A 22,312-nucleotide genomic window follows, 5' to 3' on the forward strand; every position below is an offset into this window, starting at 1 on the left:
ACTTTATGGAGAACTACTAACTGCAATCTGTTTTCTGCTTCAGCAAATAACTTTCTGTTCACATGAAAAATGGACTTAATGCAAAAGTTTTCTGGCCCTGTTTCAGAGTCTGCTTGGACTTCTTTCTAAAATTTATCTTTTAGAAGTCATAAATTAAATATCTACAACTTTTTCAATTGATTTACTTAAACAAGTTGAAGACTGAGTGAGCAATCTTTTTTCACTTACATGAAATGCTTTGTCTTACCTTAAATTAAATTAATTAGGCTAAGCCAGATAAATCCAGCCTTAATGTAAATTCAAGCAGGTTTTTATTTTAACTTTTTGTTTCCTTTTCAAAAACTGCTTGTTTGCTAAAGTAATTTTGAAAATAGACATAGTGCATGGTTCTGCTTGCTTTCCTTTTAGTCTTCAGTTTCTCCACAATATTTCTCTGCTGCTTTAAAAAATACCCTTTGATTAGTGCCAATACTTCTGCTTTTCTGGCATCCTGCATGTTTTTACCAGTTTTTACTCTTCCTTCTCTCTCTGCATCTCCTTTTTAGTTTTTATTTCGGCTTTCATGGTGCTTGCAATTCCACACTTGAATTGTTTGTCCTTTCAACTTTCCCTGAAAGTCCTTTGCTTTTGAGTTATCTTTCTGTCCATTTTAATAGGATTCTCAGAACTATAAACAACTGTGTTGTTCTTATTGTTAGTTGACAAGAAAGCTGAATTGTTGCATTCATCAGGAAACTCTCTCTACATGTACATACTCAAACACTTGCAAAACAACAACAAAAAAGACAGGTTTCTTTTGTTTTGCACTTTCTGTTAGACCTTCACTAAAATACCTTTTTTTCCCTTCTTCACTAAAGATCCTTGGATAACATCCTAAATGCTTCCTGAATATTTGATGCATTTTTCATTTATTTCCACTCATAATGGATTTTATTATGGTTCTGACTTGTTTGGGTTATGCAAATTTTCTTCTTATTAATGTTTTAGAGCATATTACAATGGAAATGAATACCAGTTTCTGTAAAAATTACCCTTTGATTCAGAATACTTGTACACAGATTTATATTATGGGCAGAGCAGTACAACAGTTTAGAACAATGCAGTAAGGGTTTTAATAAAATGGGAGAAAACTGAAAGACAGGGAAAATCTGTCATTGTGAAGTGCACTAATGTGAGGAGTTTTAGAAGATATAGAGGAAAAGATGAAATAAGATGAATTATTGTATATTGGAGAAAAATAATTGGAAAACAAAGCAGCTGAATAGCACAAATATTTAAGCCTTTGCAAATGTAGTAACATGACATTATATGGCATAATTTATTTTTTGTAATGTAAGCTCCTAATATAAGCTGTACTTAACAGAATGGAAACAAACAATTCAATGATGCATAATGTTGAGGAATACATACACACACACCCACACACACACACACACATATATATATGAAGTCTTAATTAATTTATTCTTAGTTCTGCTTTTCATCAGGAAGTTTTCCAAACAGCTCTCTGACCTGAGGAAAAAGCATTAAAATAAAGTAGATAAAATGATGTCCTCAGAAATAGTGATGAAAAGGGTGGAGTTGAACCAAATGAACTGGAAAATGCTTTCTAGGCAGAACAGGAACCTTTATTACAATAAACATGTACCTGCCTCTGGTGTTGTAGATAATAGGAAGTTGCAACAGATCTTGCACTACTCACCTTCAGGCGATGTTGGAGTAGTCATCTTTGTACCCTGACAAGAGATTTCTTACATTATGAAAATACAGATCTGCAATAATTGAAAAGCTTCCAGGTAGAGGTTGCCTGTTTCTCTTTGCAGATAGTAGAGCACTTGTGCTTTCCAAGGAGCATGCTTTAGTTGCAGAGATATATCATAATTCTTCCTACCAGGGCTAATAGGCAAACTGTAGTGGAATGTGCATTCCCCCTAATTGATTTTGTGAATTTGCAGGTGATGAAATCTCCAGACCTGCTGGTATCAGTTACTTGTTACAAGCTGCCACTTGGGAAATTGTATGATCCTTTTAGTAAAGTAATACAAGTCTGTCATAAAGGAGTTACAATTTTTTCATCCTACTATTCCTATTAAAGGAATGCCAGCCCTACATGATTGTCAGTCTAATTTTGTCTAGTTCTTACTGTCATTTGCCTTGGGCTAATATTATCCTTTAACTTTTGCAATCAACTTCTCTTTTTTCTACTATGTCTCTCTCCCCTAGGTTTGGGTCTCCCCTAGAGTGCCTAAGGTACTTAATTAATATAACTTCCTTGTTTTCATGTGGTTCTAGGCTGAATGAAACAAGTTGATTCAATATTCTCTTACAAGGCTGTTTTTTTTCAATTGTCTGGATCTCCATCCCCGCTCCCCTTCTTCCATTTGAAGATCCTTACATCATCTGTGTAAAAGCATTGCCAGAACAACTGTGTTTCAGTGAAACATCAAAACATGATGATACACATTACTAAGACATCCTCATACGAAAGGACTCCACCAGTACAAGAGAAGGAAGTTTTCCAATCCTTCTGATGCAAAATCAACTTTGAATTTCTCAACTGTTTTTTACATTTGATGCACAAACTCTTCATATATTTTGTAAGCATTTGCCACCTCCCTCTGAGCAAAGAGAGATCTTTATGAATGTTGGTCATTTAGTAATTCTACTCTGTTTCCCTATTATTTTCTTATCTAATGTATTTTCAAACCATTGGGCAATAAATACGATCAGTAAGTTAATGATATACAGTTGACTTGTATAACATGCGCCAAATTTTTTTAGTCATAAAACAATGTTATAATTCAGTTAAATATTATCCCAAGACACACAGGGTTGAAAGTCACTGCTTAAGCAGAAATCATATTTCCCTTAAGCTGCAGATTCAGAAAGTGAAGTACTAAAGACATCATTCAGAGATATGTGTGTAAATACAGCTTGGTCAAAGACACTTCATGACCAATATTAGACAGTTAAAGTAATTATTTTCCAAGTGAAAGCTTGGGTAGTAATATAGCCCATGAATAGACTCACATACTTCTGTGTGTTATATTACTTTGCTCTGGTAAATACTCAGTCATCCATAGAAAATGGGTGCCAACGTGGTGATGGCTCCTCTGCTCCACCTGGAGAAATGTGCATTTCCACCAACCAGTATGGAGAGAGTAGTGAGGAGAAACAAGGTAAGTCTGAGTGGGCTTCAGCACAAGTGTGATACTTTGATAACTGAACGTGTCAGCAGAGAGAACTAGGGAGGATATTTTTATGTTTCAAAAATATTTGGGAATTCTTTTTTGTTTGATTGGTTGGGGTTTTTTTTACCCTCTTCTTCATTAAATTTTTGAAGAAAGTTTCTTCCGGCTTCAATTTGATTTTTTCCTGCATAATTTTCAACATCTGTAAAGTGCAAGTCTCATAAATCTTCATATGGATATTTATAGCAAAGTGTTTCCTCATCCAAATTCAATGGAGATTCAGCAAGTAATACCGTTCTCCTTAAATTGTAATAGATTTGTTGATAGAATTCAGATTTAATCCAAAATATCAAGGCCAAGGTACAGGCAACAACAGCTTTTTTCTTTTTTTTTTTTCCTTTTTTTTTTTAAAGTCTAGGCAAGGGTGGAAATTTTCTTGAATTCAGGAACTGATTATCCTAGCTTAATCTTTGTCACATTACAAAAACAGTTGCTGCTGTTTCCTGTAAAGAATTGATCAAAGCAGTGAGAGTGCATTTTAACTACCGCTGTCCGAGTAAATTAGCGTCAGAATTCTAGTATTTCCAGAATACTGTACTAAAATGATGCTGCAAAATAATTTCATACAATGCATCAATTCAGGTTTCTCCTGTGACAAGTGTAATTTTGAAACCAATCTATGCAAAGTATTTCATGAATTTAATTTACAGTCTGGATGGATAAGATAGTCCTTCTCCTTGAAGATTCTGGTTCTAGAGTCCAAAGAAGAGCTTAAATTTATCAAAAATTATAATTCTGCCTAAAAGCCTATATAAGTTCATCTACTCACTGTGCAACAAAGGAAGCATATTTGTGGGGATTTTAACATTTCACTTTAAGTATGAAATAGATTGTCCACGGAGAAGCCCATGTCTTTCTGTGCACTCTGAAAAATGCTAATTAGATCATGTCAGCTACCACTGAATGCAGCTGAAATCTGTGAGAAAGAGCAGTAAATTAAATCCAGATTCTTCAAATTACAATTGTGTGCTCACCTACACAAAGTTTTTCTTCCTCCAGTAGGACTCTCTGTTTTATCCAAAAATACTATGTGGAGATCTGTTTGGGACAGGAGTCAGAATCAACTCCAGGAGAATCAATTTTTTATTTCTCTGCAAAAAAGACAATTGTTAAGATTGTATTGGATATCAATTCCTTTTTGTGTTAGTTTATTGTGCTGTACAAAAATGTATTAAATGGCAATGGCTGGAAATTCTGTCTGTTGAATTCCCTGACACGTCTAACACGTCTCAGGCTAGCGTATTTTTTTATTATTTGCACAAGAGGTGGTTATGCTAAGTTTCACTGCATAGCTTTGAAATCCTCATTGTGCTTGGTTTCCCTGGAAAGCATTTCCTCCAGGCAGCACTTTCTGTTGTGATTGTAGAATATAGAACAAGAGATGCATTCTTCCATTAATTTTTACAGCAGCTTTTTGCACCTTTTGTTGAAGGAATACTGCTATAGATAAATGCTTATATGAAAATAAAGAATTAAAGGTTGTTCCAAAGACTGATTTAGAAAAATGAGCATATGGACTCTGTAAAAGATCTAAATATTAAATTATGTTGTATTTTAATAGGACTGAGGAAAAGGTGTAGAACTAGGCTTTGAGAGACAGGCTGTGTGCTGGAACTGCTTGGATAATTCTCTGGGTTACTCCAGGAGATAAGTCAGCTGTCAGATATAAAGATATAGATCAGGCTGTATCAAATTGAAGATTCATCCTGCTGCCACTTTCTTCTGATTTGAGATTATTGCAAAACTATTTTTCCACTTAGGTTTCAGCTCCTGATCTTATGTTGATGACAAGTTCCTGCTCTTTTCTCTGGATTCTACTCAGGTTTAAGTCAGTATCTGCAGTGAAAATATATAAAAGATGGAATTTCAGTTTTTATTGTTAATTTGGTCTTCATATTGCAAAAACACCAGTGAAGGAATGAAAACTAACTCCTCTTAAAAATATTTTGCTCACAGAATATCACAAACTGAGATATTATACATATGCACACTTGAAATAGAACCTTAAATTGCAGACTGTTCCTCTGAGACTTGGAATTTTTCCTTAGAGGTTATTTTAAATATTTGTTTTGTTTACGGGAAACTCTGCAGAAATTATCTAGAACATCCCACATATTCCTTCCTTCTGGACTTTTTCTCTCTAAGCAGTGACTTTACATTTTTTAGTCAAACTTCCAGCAAATTTACTTTGGTTTGCTTCTTAAGTTGTATTTTCTGTGAAAATGAATACTGCTTTGGAAAATAATAATGAATGATCAAGGATTTATATTTTTAATTAAAAAAGGTAGCATTCCTGTTATTTGTGAATATTGCTTTGCAATTGTTTTTTCAGCTATGAGAAAATTCCTGAGGAAATATGGAATATGATTTGGTTCATTTTGTGCAATGTGAAGCAGATATGCTTCAGCAGCGTTTGTGGTTTTGACAAACAACTGACACGCTTTTCAACCACTTAAAGAGCTAAGGAATTAAAGCAGCAATAAAAAGTTGGTGGATGAATCAGCCAATCTGCACATTAACTTGAGTCTGGAATGCTTACATGAATTATTTCTGTTTTCCCCTCTCTTACCTTGTGATTTAATTGTTGCAGTAAACTGATGTGAATATGAGAGCCATGAAACTGAACATCGTAATGTGACTATAAATGCTGCAGTGGTAACTTTATTTAAAACTATTGGTGAACTATGATAATATAGAATAAGTCAAAAGCATTTACAGGGGCTGGAGCAAGAACCAATCTGAGAGGGTGTGCTAAGGCATTGTAGCTCGTGTCTAACCAGAATCACAATCAGAAGGCAGGGTCTTAACTCATCTTCCTCCACTGTGTAAGGGAAAAGGAGGGTGAAAGTTTCCACATAGCACATGAAATCTGGAGACAGTGCCACCTACCAGATGTTCTGTTTGGAGTGAAGTTGCAATAAGTTTGCTCTTCACAGATGCATCTGCTTAAGCTTTTTTTTTAAAATTAAATCTTTCCACGACTACAATAAATGGTTCAAGGAATGGGTCTGTCCAGCCTGTCAGGCACATGCAAGCTCTTTCATTCAGCTTGGATAAGATGCATAAAGGGCTATCTGACACCCACGCAGAAACAAACCTCTGTCCCTCAATCCCAGTAAGCAATTATTTATCTGGTTGCATACTCTCCTCAATTTTCCTGAATGAACTGGTACAACAGACTGGGGTCTGTTCCAGAAAGACATGTCCTGCCTTCCTTTTCTAACATATGCTGCCCTACAAAGGAATGTGGACGGGGGAAAAATTATCCATCTTTACCACGTTGCTACATGCACTGCAAGAAATAAGGCAGAGGAAAGGCAAGTGGGGAGACTATGTCATTCTGAGGACTCATCTCAACTCTTCTCTAAATGATATGGTTCCTAATTTAATACAGCAACTCTCTAAAGATTATGAACACTGGCAAACTTTGGAGTATGTCATATGATGAGTCTCACCTTTCTGTTGTTAGTGGAATAGAAAAAAAATATTTTTGCTGTCTGATTATTTCCTGGTGTTAAGTCTTTGTTTTTCTATGTATGAACCCTGGACAAACAGAGGACATACTGAAATTCTTCATGTGATAGCTGCAGTGTATTTTAAAAATAGCCTCTGCATATAAACCATACTATCTTGGAGAATTTCCTGCAAATAAGTAGCTGCACACATATATGTGAAGAAAAAAATATATGTTATAGTAATATAATATAAGGAGACTAGTTTGGATTTGGTTTGGTGAAAGGAGGGCTTGGTGGTCTGTTTTGGTTTTTTTTTCGGTGTTTCTTCTCTCTCATCTCACTTCCACTGCCCTGTTTCTCCTTGTTCATGATTTAAAAATTCTGGGGTTTCTTGCTTTTTTACAGGAGTCTGTTCGGAATTTTCCTGTGTGCTAATTAGAAAGCATGTAATGGTGAAAACATATCCTTTTGCTTCTGTTTTTGAGCTTTTAATTTTTTGTTTGTTTGCTTCAATTCAGGTTTCTCCTGTGACAAGTGTGATTTTGAAACCAATCTATGCAGAGCTCTTCGTGAATTTAATTTACAGCCTGGATGGATAAGAAGAAATGGTCAATCTGGCATAGGACCACCATACTCTGACCACAGTGGGAATGAGAGCAGTAAGAATCCTCATGTTCTTTGCAGAAACCATGGACTCTTACAAATTATATAGTTTTCTGTTCAATTTACTTATTTTTGCTACTTTATTGATAGTTCAATTGTATTCTGCCACATGTTTTCTGAGGACTTGTGTCTAGGTTTTTAGGTGGTTGCAATTGCAAAGACCTAGAACTAAAAAAAACAAAACAAAACAAAACAAAACAAAACAAAACAAAAACCAAACCTACAAAAAAACCAATATTCCCTTTAGCAATTCTTGTTATCATAGAGGAGCAAGTAATCAGTTACAAGGGTAGTGTTTATCTACCTGAGTAATCTTTACCTGTTTTGGAGATATGAGGTGATAAAGTCAGTCTTGATCATTGCAAAGTTTAGAAATGTTAAGACGTATTTTCAGTTTTTCTTGGATTGGTGAATGCCTGGAGTGAGTGGATCTATTATCTGTGGCTAATGCTCCAAATGTTTTGAGAGAAGATGGCTTTGTGTCTGGGGACAGGGTAAGCTTTGATAGCCTGTTTGAGCCAGTTTTTTTCTAGATCTTATTCCAATTCCATTTTGCCTCAAAGACTGTCTCTCAACTAATTCCTTTTCTCTGTCCTCAGATAAAATATATCCCTTATACTTTTCCTATTGCCAGGTTAATCCTGCTTTCTGAAACCTGTCTTCTTCCTTCTGTTATACATGATTTTCTTCATAACTTTTTAGCTAAGTCAAGCCACTTTTTTAGCTGCAGCAAGCCTTCTCCTGCTTTCCAAAGCTGTTGGAAGGCTTGTTTGTAAGCAAGCAAGGAAGTAGGGAAAGAATAGATGGGGACTTCTGATCTCATGGTAAAGGGGTGAGCTGGTTGAACTAATAACTGTTTAGTTCTCTTCTCCATATTTTCTGTTATTCTCCTTCCCTTCCTTTCCATCTGCTCCCTCTCACTTCTCCTGGGTACAAGCAGTGCTGTGACAGCCCTCAGTGCAAGCACCTGAAGGCAGTGTTGGGAGTGTATAAGCACATAACTATGTGGGATGCAAGTGTTGTGAGACTGATTAGCCCAGGTGTTTTACACCTCTCTTCCAAACTGTGCTTATCTGGGAGTCTGGAAATCTGTGCCGTTCTAAAGAAAGCAGCACCTCCTACACTTTGCATAAGCTACCAAACAGGTAGAAGTTCCATGTAATGATGAGCATGAGCTGGTGGTTTCAAGATTAACATCTGGAACACTTGCTTAGAAATAAGCAGATGAAAATGGAATAAAACTTTAAATTATTCTCACCGAAAAACATCAGCAAAAAACCCCACTCTACCTTTTCTTGCAAGTGGACAGTTCTCATGATGCTTTGTAATTAGGAAACTTTATACATGTGATGTGCTTTTTAACAACTTCAGGTTTTATTTGAGTGTAGCACTCAAGCACATCCTGCTCTGTGCACTTTGCTTCTGAAAATAAGGCTACTCTTAAATAAATATTGATTTAAACAGATGTTGGCAAAAAAATTTGAGCAACTACCAAATATTTTCATAAATGTAAGCTTTATTTCAAGTATGTAAATTGTGAAATAATTTATCTTTAAAATAATAACAGCTCTTCTCATCAAGAAGCACAATTAAAAAAATAAAGGTACAAAATTACCAGGGAATACAAATACAGCAAACTCTTGGCTAGAATCAAAATTGGTTAACCAGGCAACAGTCTTGCTCTAGTTGAAGTTTCTAGGATTTGTGCATGATTGGTAGCACACACCATATCAGGATGTAGTGAAGACCAGAAAGATACTCTTGGTTATAACCATAAAAAAGGTTACCTTATCTTGCAAAGAACTGGTGGGGAGCAGAAAATTTAACTTTTGTAGACAGCAAAAGCCAACAAAATATTGAGAATCATCAACCCAAAGGGTTTGTTACAGACAAAGCAAACTGCTTAGTCACTTGAACAGTTCAGTTATATTTACTTGTTTTGGGCACTCAGTGGCTGTTGTATCTTCCAAGTCTGAATTGTGTGGTAGCCATGTTAATCTAAGTTATTTTATTCAGGTAAAAGAAAGTTCAAATACTTGTACCTTTTCGGCTTTCAAGAGGCTGTACACTCAGATATGTGAACTGAATGACTAAGGAGATTTAAATGCATTTAGTTAATTTGTTTTTCTACCTAGAGAATGCCTAAACTGTACTTTCATTGCCTGACTGCCAGTGCTAATCACCTAGGAAATAATTATATTCTTATGGCAGTTAGTTGAGTTTTTCCATGGCTGGCTACTCAAGAGATTATGTAATCAGTTTTATGTTGGTTCCTGCTTAAAACCTGGAAATGATTCTGTGTGGTGACAACTGAGCAGAGTGTGCTCTACGGTAGAGTGTTAAAGGGAAGAGTTCCTGACATCAGAATAATACATGTGCGTTAGCAGAAGAGCAAAGATCACTTGGTAGATGTAACTCCTTTGAAGATTTATTTAATAATTTACTAGAACCCAACATGGTTTTTTAGTGCTGTCTCTCATGATTCTTTTTTTTTCACTGAAAAGGTAGTTGAACAGACCAATGACAACCGTTTAAAAAAAAAATAAGACACAACCTGTTTTTACTAAATGAAATTCTTATCTATGCAGAGGTCTAATGTGAAATCACTATTCAAAGAAATTCTTAAAATTATTATTTCTCTCCCATTTGTGTAAAACTTAAAATTCCTGTGGCAGGTGAAAAATAAGTTTTTGAGTCTTAGATACATTTATCTTTAGGCAACTAAAAGAAAAATTTCAAAAATTTATGGAAGTTAACATCCAGTGGAACAGATTGGAGTCAGGGACAGGGCTCTGCAGAGGCACCAAGCCATCTGTTGTGGGTAGGAAGAATATCCTTGCAGCTGGCAGGCTCTGAAAGTGCTGCCTGAGCAGTCACAAAAGGTCTAAAACCTGGGTGGAGCATGGCCATTGCTCTGGTAGCAGGCTAAAAAATGCTTTTCTGTGGGGGATTCTCAGATGGCTCCAGCACTGAGTTAGGCTTGTGGTGCTTGGTCAGTGACTTTCCAGTTGCATACAAGGACGAAAGGTCAAGACAGGTGATTTAATAAATGAAGTGTTTAGATGTTCCGACATTGATATCTGGTTTCTGTAATAATCTTTATTTTTAGGACTTTTTTTTATTCCTTGGGGACCACTTGGCTTTTTTCCTCCTTCATCTTCCTCCTTTCATTTACATGTTAATGTCAGAGAATAACAGTTTACTTGACATTGCTTGGAGTTTGGGAAGGAGGAGAGAAGGGAAAGGAAAAAAACAAATTAAAAAGGAGATTGAGCATTTTTTTATTCTTTATTTTCCCCCTTGCATCCTTTAACATCTAACATCTCTGAAATCTTTGTGTTCAGAAAGAGCCAAATTTTGACTAGCTGTATTTATTATCCTAAAATAGGATGGTTGCCTTCCATCTTTTATAAGATCTAAACCAGTATTGTCAGGAAGAGACATGATCAGTCAAAAGGTATGGCAATAGCCATATTTTACTGACTCTTATTAATCTGTTACACTTTCAAGGGAAGCAAAGACTTGTTTTATAAATGGAAAGGTAACGGTATTTTTAATGTTAGCTTTGAAATTCCCAAGAAAATTGTGTATATTGGGAGTGTGTACAGGGATACCACAACCTCCTCTTTGCAGTGAGGCAATTTTCTGAACAGCCAAAAACCACCTATCTGAACATATGCAGAACTTGTAAGATCACCACAGTCTCCTCTCCCGTTTTCCACCATCTCCTTAAAGACTTGAACTGTCATGATAAATCTATGATTAAACTGTATAGTTAGTTTCAGCAGTTTGATGTTTAGGCATGGAATATGTAATCTATTCAGTAATTGGGATTTAAAGTCTTTGATCAGCTTGCTGAGTTAGTCTCCCTTTGTCCCAAAATTTTGCACTTCAAAGTTGAGTATGCATGCAGCAAATGAAGTATTTTGGAACCTTACTTAAAATTTTAGCTGGAACATGGAACATAACAATAATAAATAAATAAATAAATAAATAAATAAATTAATTAATTAATTAATTAATTAATTAATAAACTATATTTAACATGAAAAAAGCTTGGCACACAATGGCTGCAACTGTTAATATTTTCTGGGGAAAAAAATCTAGGTGGCTTTTTGGTTATTAATTTATACCTGTATGTGTGCCTCTTCTTGTTTTATTGTTTTTAGGTTTTTTTCCCAAGCTTCTAAGTTTTCCTTTTTTTTTTTTTTAATAGCTTATTTCCTCTCATTGTCCCCTGAAATGCAGTCCTCTTCTGCAACTTTAAGGACAAATGTTTTCCTTCCAACTGATGAAGAACGTGTCTGCCAGGTATTGTGGTGCATAGTCTTCGTATTACGTTGTTTATCATAGTATTTCCCTGGAATAATCAGACCCTTTTTTGTCTTAGATTAGATTTCATTACTGGGTCAGTCAAATGAGTGGAACATTGATGGTGGGACTTCAAAAGCACTCTGAAGATACTGTTACAAGTATCTGGCAAGTTTCAAGAGAACTACAAAGTCAGTGGAAAGCAAATACCATAACAATCAATAGCACCAAGAAGTTTGAGGTTAGTAAACTGAAGTTACTGTAAATGACACTTGTTAAATGGTTTCTGAATTGTGTGTCTTTTTTAATAGGTTAAAACTAAATATTTTGTAAATGGAAAGAAAGCATTATCATGAGGTAAATAAGAGAAAAGCCATTTGGAAAATCCTACTTAGCATTAAAAAATATTGCTTGTTCTTATCTCTCAGTGGTGTTAAAACTAATACCAAAATTTGCTTAAACTGTGCATGTGTCTTAAACGAAACAATTGGTCTCTTTGAGTCATAATTATCTATCAACCCTTAGAGGTGATATACTTGTGATCTTAACTTTCAATGCAGTATTCCCTTAGCCTCAGTCTAACTGTACTGATAAATTCAAGGTTTCATTTATATAAGAATTTTATACTGTAAGATAGTTTTATAGGGGTGTTTCGCAATGCAAATGTCGTAGGCTATTTAAATGTTTTTACATGTGCATTTACAAAAAACATTAGTACAGTAAATGTAACTTAAGGCTATAATATTGTAGATGATGTATACTCACTGTTGTGCATAATACTGGTGAGAATGTGGGGAGCAAAGAAAATGAGAGGGCTTTCCTTCTACAGCAGTTACTGTGAAGTTGCTTAGCATACAAGCCTGAAGGCATGGAAGCATGAGCTCATTTCAATAAACCATATGAGTAACATAATTACTTGACTTGCATATTGTGCTAAAGCATCCAACAGGATTCTGAATTTTTGAAGTAATACTCACCTGCTCAAACCTTACTGTACTTAACACAAGTATCAAAGTTGCTGTTCGATATATGAGCACTCCAGCTTTAAAAAGGCCTGTGTCAAACTTACTGCAGTAATCATTACAATTGGCTTAAGAAATACAGCTCAGCACCTCACCAAACCTAGAGTCTGAGCAAAATTTCTTCTTTGCACATTTTTGCTCCAGTGAAAATTTGCAAGACATCACTGTCATACAAGTGGATACAATTCACTTGCCCTTTTGCACTTTTTCTTTTTATATGACAAGATGTTCAGCCTACAGGGATGTCTGTGGAATTTTTCAAGATAAAATGTTGATCATTAAAGTTTCTATGGCAAATAATTATGAAAAAAAAACTTTTAACATAACGGTCATATCCTTAGATAAGTTGTATCATCTTGTACAGTGAAATACTGTATTCTTTGCAATTTACAGAATAAATACATGTTTTCTGCCACAATCTGTTAAACTATGCAGAAAATGGTTGCTGAACTTTCAAGGTAATATCTGAAAAAATATTGCTGACACTGTGCATTCACTATTAAGAGCTAAAATGTACACCCAGCCAAGACTACGGAAAATCCTGGAGCTACGACATCCCAAGGTTTGCCTAGGGAATAATTTAAGGAATGTTATCCATAAGATTGATTTTTTTTTTTGGTTATTTTGATTGGTGTGCTTTTTGTTGGGTCTTCCCAAGGACTGTGGTTGATCAGCCAGTTCCCCTTGTACACCACTGCAGAAAACCTGTAGTAGTCTGTGCATTTACAAATGCAGATTAAAATCTGCCCTTAAGATGAAATATAAGATATTTGTAACAACTTGTGTAGAGAAGATTTTTTTTAGGGGCAGAAAAAAAATCACTGTTGTAACATTAGAGCAGAATAACTGTTGATCAAGTACTCCTCACAGTTTGTTTTGGCTAAAAACTTGATGAAAGGCATCTGACTAATGGTATTTGTTGATTGTCTTTGCTCCAGGTCTCTGATAAATTATGAAACCAACCAGAAAATGTTCACATTTCCAGCCCCTGGTGGAATAGTAGCTAGATAAAACACAAAATTATTTGTGTTTTAATCTTTAACCATCACTATTCTTGCTTTGATTTAAGGCATTTTATTGTGATTTTCAAATCCTTCTTGTTAAAAGCTACTTCAATATTGAGTAAGACAATTAGTATATATATCTGTGCTGATGAGCCACATAAGTGTGAAAAAGCCAGGATGGTAATCCTCAAAAATTGTTAAGTGTGGGATTTAAGTTCTCATAATTCCAACAGAAACTCCATAGACTAGACCGGCATGTTGTGAGGTGTTTCATCTTGTCCATGACACTGGTAAATTCGATTTCTTGTTGATTTGCTGTTGATCTCTTTAGGTTATCTTTTGGGGGATGGTGGAGACCCAGAGACAAGATGAAACTGTTGCCATTGATGATATTACTTTCAGTGAAGGATGTTCCCTGGCATATGGTAAGATTACCTGTTTTTTCAGGAGACAGGTCGTTTTACTTTGTCTTTTCCTTGGATTTCCTTAGATTTCCTTAGAAAACACAATGGAAATCCTTTTGCTATTCAAAGGCTTTCTAAACTCCAAAAGTGTTTTCATCTGGCTCATTTTTATTTCCCTAAACAATCATCTGTCTTTTCACATTTAAACACAGTTACAAAGAAAGACAATAAATACTTTAAGAAATCTGATACAGTATAAATATAGGGCTCAGTGGGCAGAAAAGGTCTACTGTTTTTGGCCGAAGAATTGATGTGTTCAGCCAGCTTTGGGGCTGACTTTAGGGAGATTCCCAAGGCACTTGTGTATATTTCTAAACGCGTGGAGGTCCTGATCCTCAGCTGTGCAGAGCGGCTGTGTTGTTCTGCTCTGCTACCCCCAGGAGTTGTAATGTCAGGCCAGTCATGTCTCCAGTCAGAGCATCTCTGCGTGTCAGGATTCTTTAGCAAAACATTTCCTATTTCTCTTTCAACCCAATGTATTTTCATGGGAAAGGAATACTACCCATCCTAGCATAAATTAAATTGCTTGCTGTGCCGTATTGCACAAGAGTGTTGCCCTGTGCACCCATGTCACATCCTCAGTTGAGCACAGTCAAAACACCTCTTTTGTTTTTCTTCCTCTTATTCTTAGCACAGGCACTGGGGGTTCAGACTTCAAACTTAACTTCAGGTATGGAAGCAGCGTTTGACACAGACCAAACTAGGTTATGTGATTAGGTTTGTGTTCACTGTAATCCAAAATAATGCTCTCCATATTTCCCAGTAGGAAAAAAAATATTGAAAAGAGATGCACATGGTTATTAGCATGTTAGAGAAATAAGCAATTGCAGGGAGATCACACTAAGAGCAAGATACAAGTCTTGATTTAGTGGTGCAGGCAGGCATACATATTTATCTCAAAGGGGGTCTATATTAGGGAAATGAAGTTTTGTGTAACTAAACTTGATCATGTCAGTTTCTCCGTGTTGCAGCGGAGAGATATAGAAGTAAATGTTATATAAATATATTTTCATGCCAGAGCACATCTTGCTTTTCTGCTTTGTAGACGTTTTTCAGCTGTATTACTTAAATAACCAAGGATGTTAATTTAAAACTTCAGGCATGCTTGTCTAGGAACTAAGAAAAGAGTACAGTGCACTTAGCCTGAAAAAAATTAATTTGAAATGGAATTTGAAATCTGCCTCCAATGTAAAGAGGACAGATGTGAATTTTTTTCCCCAACTTCTTTTTTTTCCTTGGAGGATTTCTGCAGGTAAAATGGTGATATAAAACAGAAAAAAACTCCTACATTGCTAAATTCTAGTGACCTATGTAATTGTTTAACCAGTTCCTGCAGGAGGATATAGATCTGTCTGTAAAAATATATTGAATTTTTTCATAAACAAAGTTCCTAAAGCAAACAAAAATTAAAAAAAAAATAATCAGCTATAGAGATGAAATACTGTCTCAAAGAGATGGAGGGAAAAAAAGGGAAACAGAAATACAGGTACTCACCAGAAGTTATAAATCCAGGTCTTAATCTTACATTACATGGCAGGTGTTAAACTGTATATTGTGGCTTACAGATTGAGCTGCTGCATTGTTAAGTACATCAAGAATATTCTAATAAGAGCCAGTTCTTATCCTGCGTTTCCCCAATAGAAAAGTCAGCTTCATTAGGTGACTTTTAAATGGCTCACAGCAGCCAAAACCAGGGTCAAAGGATCTTAATTTTGTCCCCGAGAGAGGAATGTTACTACTGAACATTTTCCAGTAATTAAAACAAAAGGTCAGACTAATGGTTGGCTGAATTTGGAATAATTTTTTCTCTAGTCCTTTTGGAATGTCTAGATAAGTAGACTTTTAATGAAGACCACTTCAATTGCATGAAATTCCTAGTTAAAACTTGCATTTTTAATGTACGCTTCATGATTTTTAATCTCAGTATAAATGCATGTAAGAGATAACCTGTGCATTTTTATTCATTAGTATGACTATGCTTTTAGGTCCATGAGTAAAATATCTTAAATTTTTGTGCCGTCAGGACTTTCTTCGTAAAAACCGTGATAGTTAAATATAAATGTAATTTCATTATACTTGAAGTCTTTTCTTCACTTCTATTCCTCCCATCTCCCAAACCATTCCCCTTCAGTCTGTTGTCCAGTACCACTAAAGACTAAACTTAATGCATTTTAAAAAATACAACCAAAACTCTATCTTCAGTATTTTAATAGAAGATACTCTACAGTTCGTAGTTTTCCCAACAGCTGCCAAATAGCTTGTTATCACTCAAAGACCCCATAGTTCTTTTTTATACATCTGTGTATGGACTGCAGAAAAAAATAGCTGTCAAACAGAAAATGTTAAAGTTATTTTCTGAAACATACCTAACACGAAATCTTTAATTATACCTTTAGTAGACCTTCTGTTCAAAGGCCTCATATTCTTATCTAAGTGGCTGTTCTGCTGAACTCCCTCTCAACCCCATAAGAATTATGAATGTCAAGAACCCCATTAAGACTGTTCCTCTGATCTCTCCAAAGAAATGAAAGCCAAGAGCTCTAAGGCATGAAAGTGGAATGCTATGAGGGAGTAGGAGGCTTTAGTCCTCCTTAAGTCACTTGTTATACAGAAGTTACACAGCTTCTCTGCAAAGTTGTGTTGTTTCTCAGGAAAACTGAAGTAATTATATATGTATTACTTATAATGCATAAATTTTTAAAAAAATCCAGTATGAATACTTCAAGTGACAAAATCTCAGACTTAATTCCGTTGTTAATTCTAATCCTGCAAAGATGTAGCTTTTAATATTACAGACGCAGGTCTTTGAGATGAACTGCTACAGGGATGGGAGTCAGAAAATCCAAAATACTAATCTTACTGTTGTCTGACATGCTGTGGAATTAAGAGCTGGAAAAATGGGTATTTTGTCAAAAAAAACCCCAAAACATCAAAAATGTTTAAAACTAAAGTGAAAAAATGCAGAATGAGTACAAATATTTTGTATTAATAATTCAAAAGTGTTTAAAGAACTTGATTCCTTTTGACTTTACTTGCAACTTTTTTTTAAATGTTGAAATTTAACAGAATCCATCCTTTTCCCTCATGGAATTTTCCATGTTCCTCACATAATACACATGGTTTGAAAAAAGTGCATATTTATGCATCACTGGAACAAGGAAGAAATGAAAAGTTTGTAGCACTACCTGGACAGGCCATCTCACTGAGATTTCAGTAATGTGAATAATACTGTCTCTCTGAGATGAAGTAGCGTCTATCTGTAGTGATCTGAAATTGTTTTCTCCATGCAATCAGGAATCTCTATGTTTTCTCTGAGATACCCCAATTGCTATTTAAAAGTCTGCCTTAACCAGGAGATTATCTTTCCCCCGCAATAATATTAGAGGAATATCAAGGGAGACCTTATCACACTCTGCAACTAACATGAAAAGAAGCTGCAGCCGGGTGGGGTTAGGTCTCTTCTCCCAGGCAACCAGTGACAGGACAAGAGGACACAGTCTTAAGGTGCATCAGGGGAGGTTTAGGTTGGACATTAGGAAGAAGTTCTTCACAGAGAGAGTGATTGGGCACTGGAATGGGCTGCCGAGGGAGGTGGTGGTGCACTGTCCCTGGAGGTGTTTCAGAAAAAACTGGATGTGGTACTTAATGCTATGGTCTAGTTGGCAAGGTGGTGTTGGATAATAGATTGGACTTGATGATCTCAGAGATCTTTTCCAACCTAGCAGATTCTGTGATGCTATGATTAAAAAATGATACATCCATCATCATAGTGCAATCCTGCTTAAAATCCTGGCCACTGTTGAAGGCAACTAGTCAGGCATGATGTGCCCTTAAAAAAAATTCTGGAAAATATGTGTTAATGTATTCAGAAACTTTTGTTCTCTAAAGAGAAGCATTCTTTTACAAGTAGTTTGGAGAAGCTGCTGAGTTAAACCTCTCAGTTAGAAGTAATTTTTATGTAGCTATCATCTAGAAAAGTAAATAGGTATTTCTTATTATGACATGTCATTTTTTATGTTACCTGGCAACTCTCTCTGCGGAAGTGAATTCACGAAGGTTGCGATGAGTGGCTAACATAAATAGCACTCCATTGCTTTGAAGGAAACATTCATCATGAGGGAATGATTTTTTAGAATGGTATTGTTAAAGATGGCAGCCTGAAATACTGGAGAGCAAACAGGGGTACACAATACTTTTGAAGTAACCTTTTGAAGAGGCAGAAATGTTGTCGAGTAGTTTAATAAGTGTGTGTTTCTAATGGGAAATAGGTTCATAAATAATGACTTAACAAGTTAAGTGATAGCTTTTTTTTGTCTTTAAGCACCACAGATTTCCAGTTTTGAGCTTGACATATGTGAGTGGCATTCTGACCAGCTGGCTGAGCCTTCTCAGTGGGCACGGCTGCAAGCTGAGCACAAGATTGCCTCCTGTTCCCTCCTGAAGGATTGGAGCAACAATACTGAAGGTAGGAATTAAAGTTAATTCAAAATTACTAGCTGTTATGAAAAATAGGGTGCTTTTTAGGGCAAGATTGTGACCCAATACTGAAACAGAACAAAACTACAAAAAGTAATTGTATGCATTTCATATTTAAATTAGCTTTTGATTTGGCCATTTGGTAAGAGTACCGTGAACATACATGCTGGTAAAACATGAAATATTTTAACATAAGAATTAATTAATATTTTCAAGTATTCATGAAACATTTTAATGTAAGAATTCCAGTATAATCCAATAACTGATTTATTATCCAGTTAATTCTCTTTACAAGAACTGTGTAAGAATTTGGCGAAATGAAATTAAATCCACTTAAGCCAAGTCCCTGGCTGTGGTTTTTTTTCTATTTTGTTCTGATTTTGATACTTGGCAGTTTTACTTGTGTAGTACTACTCTGAACATATAGTCAGGAATTTCATCTTAAACCTTTCATTAGGGGAACTGTAAAGAAACAATTATTATACAAAATAGTTTCTTACTCTTTTTTTAAAGTAAAATTTGTCACTAAAATTTGTCCAGTTGCAATTTTCAGAAGTAAAGAGCATCTCTTGTTTTTGAACTGTGTAGTGCGTGTTTTGAAAGCTTAATGGATGTAAATCTCTAAGTGTTCTAATGTGAAATAGAATCATCTTGCCAGGTGAGTGTTTTGCTTGTCTACTGAGACTGCCGTCCGAGGGGTTAAGTGGGGCTAGTTGTAACAGTATAATTTGTGATGTAGCTTTGAAGGACTGATAGTGAGGAGATAACTGCTTGAACTTTGAACCCACAGAAATGGATCGCATCTCAGTGATAGAAGCAGAACAAATGCTAGATATTGTTTTTATTATAGAAAGATTTCTAAAATAAATTTTAGCATTCATTTCAACACAGTCGAGTAACTGTAAATCAAGTTATAATGGAATAGCAGGCAAAAGTGCCTGAGCGTATACACTGTTAAGATGAATTTTTGCATGTATGTACAATAGAGAGCATATAGAGTAGTCAAGCAGACTTTTTTCTTTTCCTCTTTAAATATGAGGAAAAAAAGTCACACCACCTTCCAATTTCCAATTAGACTTTTAATTTAATTTTATCTGAAACATTTCTCTGAAAGGTGTTTAATCTGTGCCATACTTTAACACAACACCTCAAGGGCTAGTAACGGGTATGGATTTCCTTTTTATGGCAATATTGTGCTAACAGAAAAGATACTGAAATTCTGTAAGTGGCTTTCACAGGACTAGGTCTAGGACTAGACCAGCAATGTCTATAGAAACAGAACATATCTGAAAATGTTGGCTCTATAGGTGCTTGGGCATTATTGTATGAATATGCACAGGTACCTGAGTAGGCTGAATCTGTAAAACAAACAGCTGCTTGGGGACACTGTGTTTCCTTGTCATCAAGGAAAAAGTAAAATATGAGAAGAAACAAGTGTCAAAACAACACATAGAATTTAATTCATCGTTAACATTGCAAAGTATTGAAAAATATGAACTGTGACTGCTTGCCTCTCAATACATTCAGTATTTCTATTCATGCAGATTTGTTGAGGCATAAATGAAGAGGCTGAATATTAACTAAAATTCTAAAAACTAAAGAAATGGGATGCAAGCTGAAAAAATGCCATGCTTGAGGTCTCAAACTTGCAATGCAAATAGAGCTTGACTAAGGTTTATTTTCTGATTTTGATCAAAGGTTTTGCTTCTATAAATAGAAAAAGGTAAGAAATGAAATTATAAAGTCAAGGTCTACACAATTTTATATATAAAGAAAGGATTGCTTAGAGTCTTTGTATAATCCTCCTTTGCTGGTGTTCTTAAATTTAATAAAATACTTTCTGTCTTTGGATGACTTTTTTTCTTTGTTCCTTTATTGCTTTTCTCCAGTGTTGTAGGCACTTTCTCTATCACTTTTTCTCTTAATTTCTCTAGTGTCAAAAGTTCTTACAGAGGTTTTATATTCCCCTGCAATACTGTTCAGAAAATACTTTTTTCTTCTTGTTTTCTTTATTGATATTTCATGCATGCTGTGTAGTTTCCATAGTTCATGCTTACATTGGATTAAGCTGGTTTCCTACATCTAGGGTAACATTTCTTTAATAGCAAAATTAGTGAAACAAATTCTTTGCATAAGAAAAATGAAGATGCAAAAAGAAATCAAAGGAAGTGCCAAGTTTTTAAACCCAGCATTTCAGATAACCAGTGATAAAATTTACTCAAGTTAAAACATGAAAAAACAGTGACATCATTAGGTTATGTGATTCTTTTTCATTATCATTTTTCTCTCTCTTTTTCTTTTATTTTATTCAAAGATTTAACCCAGGATTTCTGAGTTCATGAAAATTCACTTTCAAAGAGTAGAAACAATGACAATTTGAGCTCTTTTTTCCTCTAAATGGTTGAGTGGGAGAATTGTTGAAGGGCTTTGGTTCAGAGACTGAACAGGTTTCTGCTTGGGAAGAGAACTTGTCAGAAATGAAAAAGTCCCACTCAGTGGCTCAGTTTAAACTGAAAGCTCGGTATTTACTCTAAAACCAGTAACACAGATTCAAAGTTGTGTCATTTGTGAAATAAAAATCCCACGGATTTAAGTGGGAGTGATGAGATTTGAGTCAGAATATGGTTAAGATAGAATTAGTTAGCTAAATATTTATAGGCTTTTAGTTTTCAGCATAGCGGGATACTGGCAGGTTCACCAGCCCACCTCAGCTCTAAGATGATCCTGGGCCACCTCAGCAGTAAATCATAAGCTCTGCTTCTTAGTTGAGTGCCAGTGTAGTCAGTGGCTGATCTTTCTGCAGGACTCCCAAGATTTTACTTACGACAGACAAAATTTTCCTTCAAAATTGAAAGAAACAAGACTGTTTAGCTAAAACTTGATTAAGCAGCCATGTGGAGAAAATAAAAGACCTGTTCTGCCTTTAAAAACAAGGGGAAGTTTGGCACTTCAGAAAGAGCAAGTTGGGAAAATTTAAGAGAACAAGTCATAAAGAAGGTCAGAGCATAAACACAGTAATATGCTATGGAGTGTCTGCACTGAGGGAAATTCAGACCTTAAAGGTCTGAAAGGTACAGAGGTACAAAGTTTACAACAAATGAAAGAAAACTCTTCCCAATACCTTTAATCATTAGAAAACTACTTGATAAATGTTGTCCAAAAGTAATAATAATAAAAAAATCCCTGGAAGAGGGGACCACTGTTCTGCTTTTACAGGCTATAGAGAAGAGGGAAAAAAATAAAAAAGTCAATTTTCAGTTTCTGTAGTCTTCATTTCTGAAACTAGGCCTCAATTTCTCTAAGAAGCACTCACAATACTTGTGTGAATTCTCTAAAGAACACTCAATATGCCTCTTGGACACAGAATCATTCTGGATGCTTCATAGAAGTTCTGTTTATCTAACGCTGTTCACTTGCTTTCTCCTCTAAAAACCATGTCAGCTTCACTTTGCCCTGTTTATAAAGATTCAGGAATTTGAAATGAAAAGGGAAAAGAGTGTTAATTATCATTTGGCTCAGAAACTAAACTGGGTTGGTTTTATAATGACATAGGAGAACACTGAAATTAGACAAAGAAGCAGCAGCATAACTTCTAATGTTGTTGCATATTTCTCTTACGCACAAGAAAGTATAGAAGTGTAAATGCTTTGTTGATATGTGTCAAAC

The 22,312-nt window shown here is 35.3% G+C and overlaps 1 protein-coding gene across 1 annotated transcript in view; it reads left to right on the top strand.

Moving 5' to 3' along the window:
• Positions 1–3,016: 3,016 nt before the first annotated feature.
• The window catches only part of MALRD1 (MAM and LDL receptor class A domain containing 1), a 241,736-nt gene continuing 222,440 nt past the window's right edge, over positions 3,017–22,312 (top strand). Inside the window, exons 1-6 of the mRNA XM_017817063.1 lie at positions 3,017–3,179; positions 7,225–7,365; positions 11,586–11,680; positions 11,760–11,921; positions 14,038–14,131; positions 18,492–18,635. Coding sequence (XP_017672552.1) covers positions 3,017–3,179; positions 7,225–7,365; positions 11,586–11,680; positions 11,760–11,921; positions 14,038–14,131; positions 18,492–18,635 — 799 coding nt within the window. The remainder of the gene's footprint in view (positions 3,180–7,224; positions 7,366–11,585; positions 11,681–11,759; positions 11,922–14,037; positions 14,132–18,491; positions 18,636–22,312) is intronic.

The sequence above is a fragment of the Lepidothrix coronata genome, unplaced genomic scaffold (assembly GCF_001604755.1).
Source record: "Lepidothrix coronata isolate B3197 unplaced genomic scaffold, Lepidothrix_coronata-1.0 Scaffold59, whole genome shotgun sequence".
NCBI classification, from domain to species: domain Eukaryota; kingdom Metazoa; phylum Chordata; class Aves; order Passeriformes; family Pipridae; genus Lepidothrix; species Lepidothrix coronata.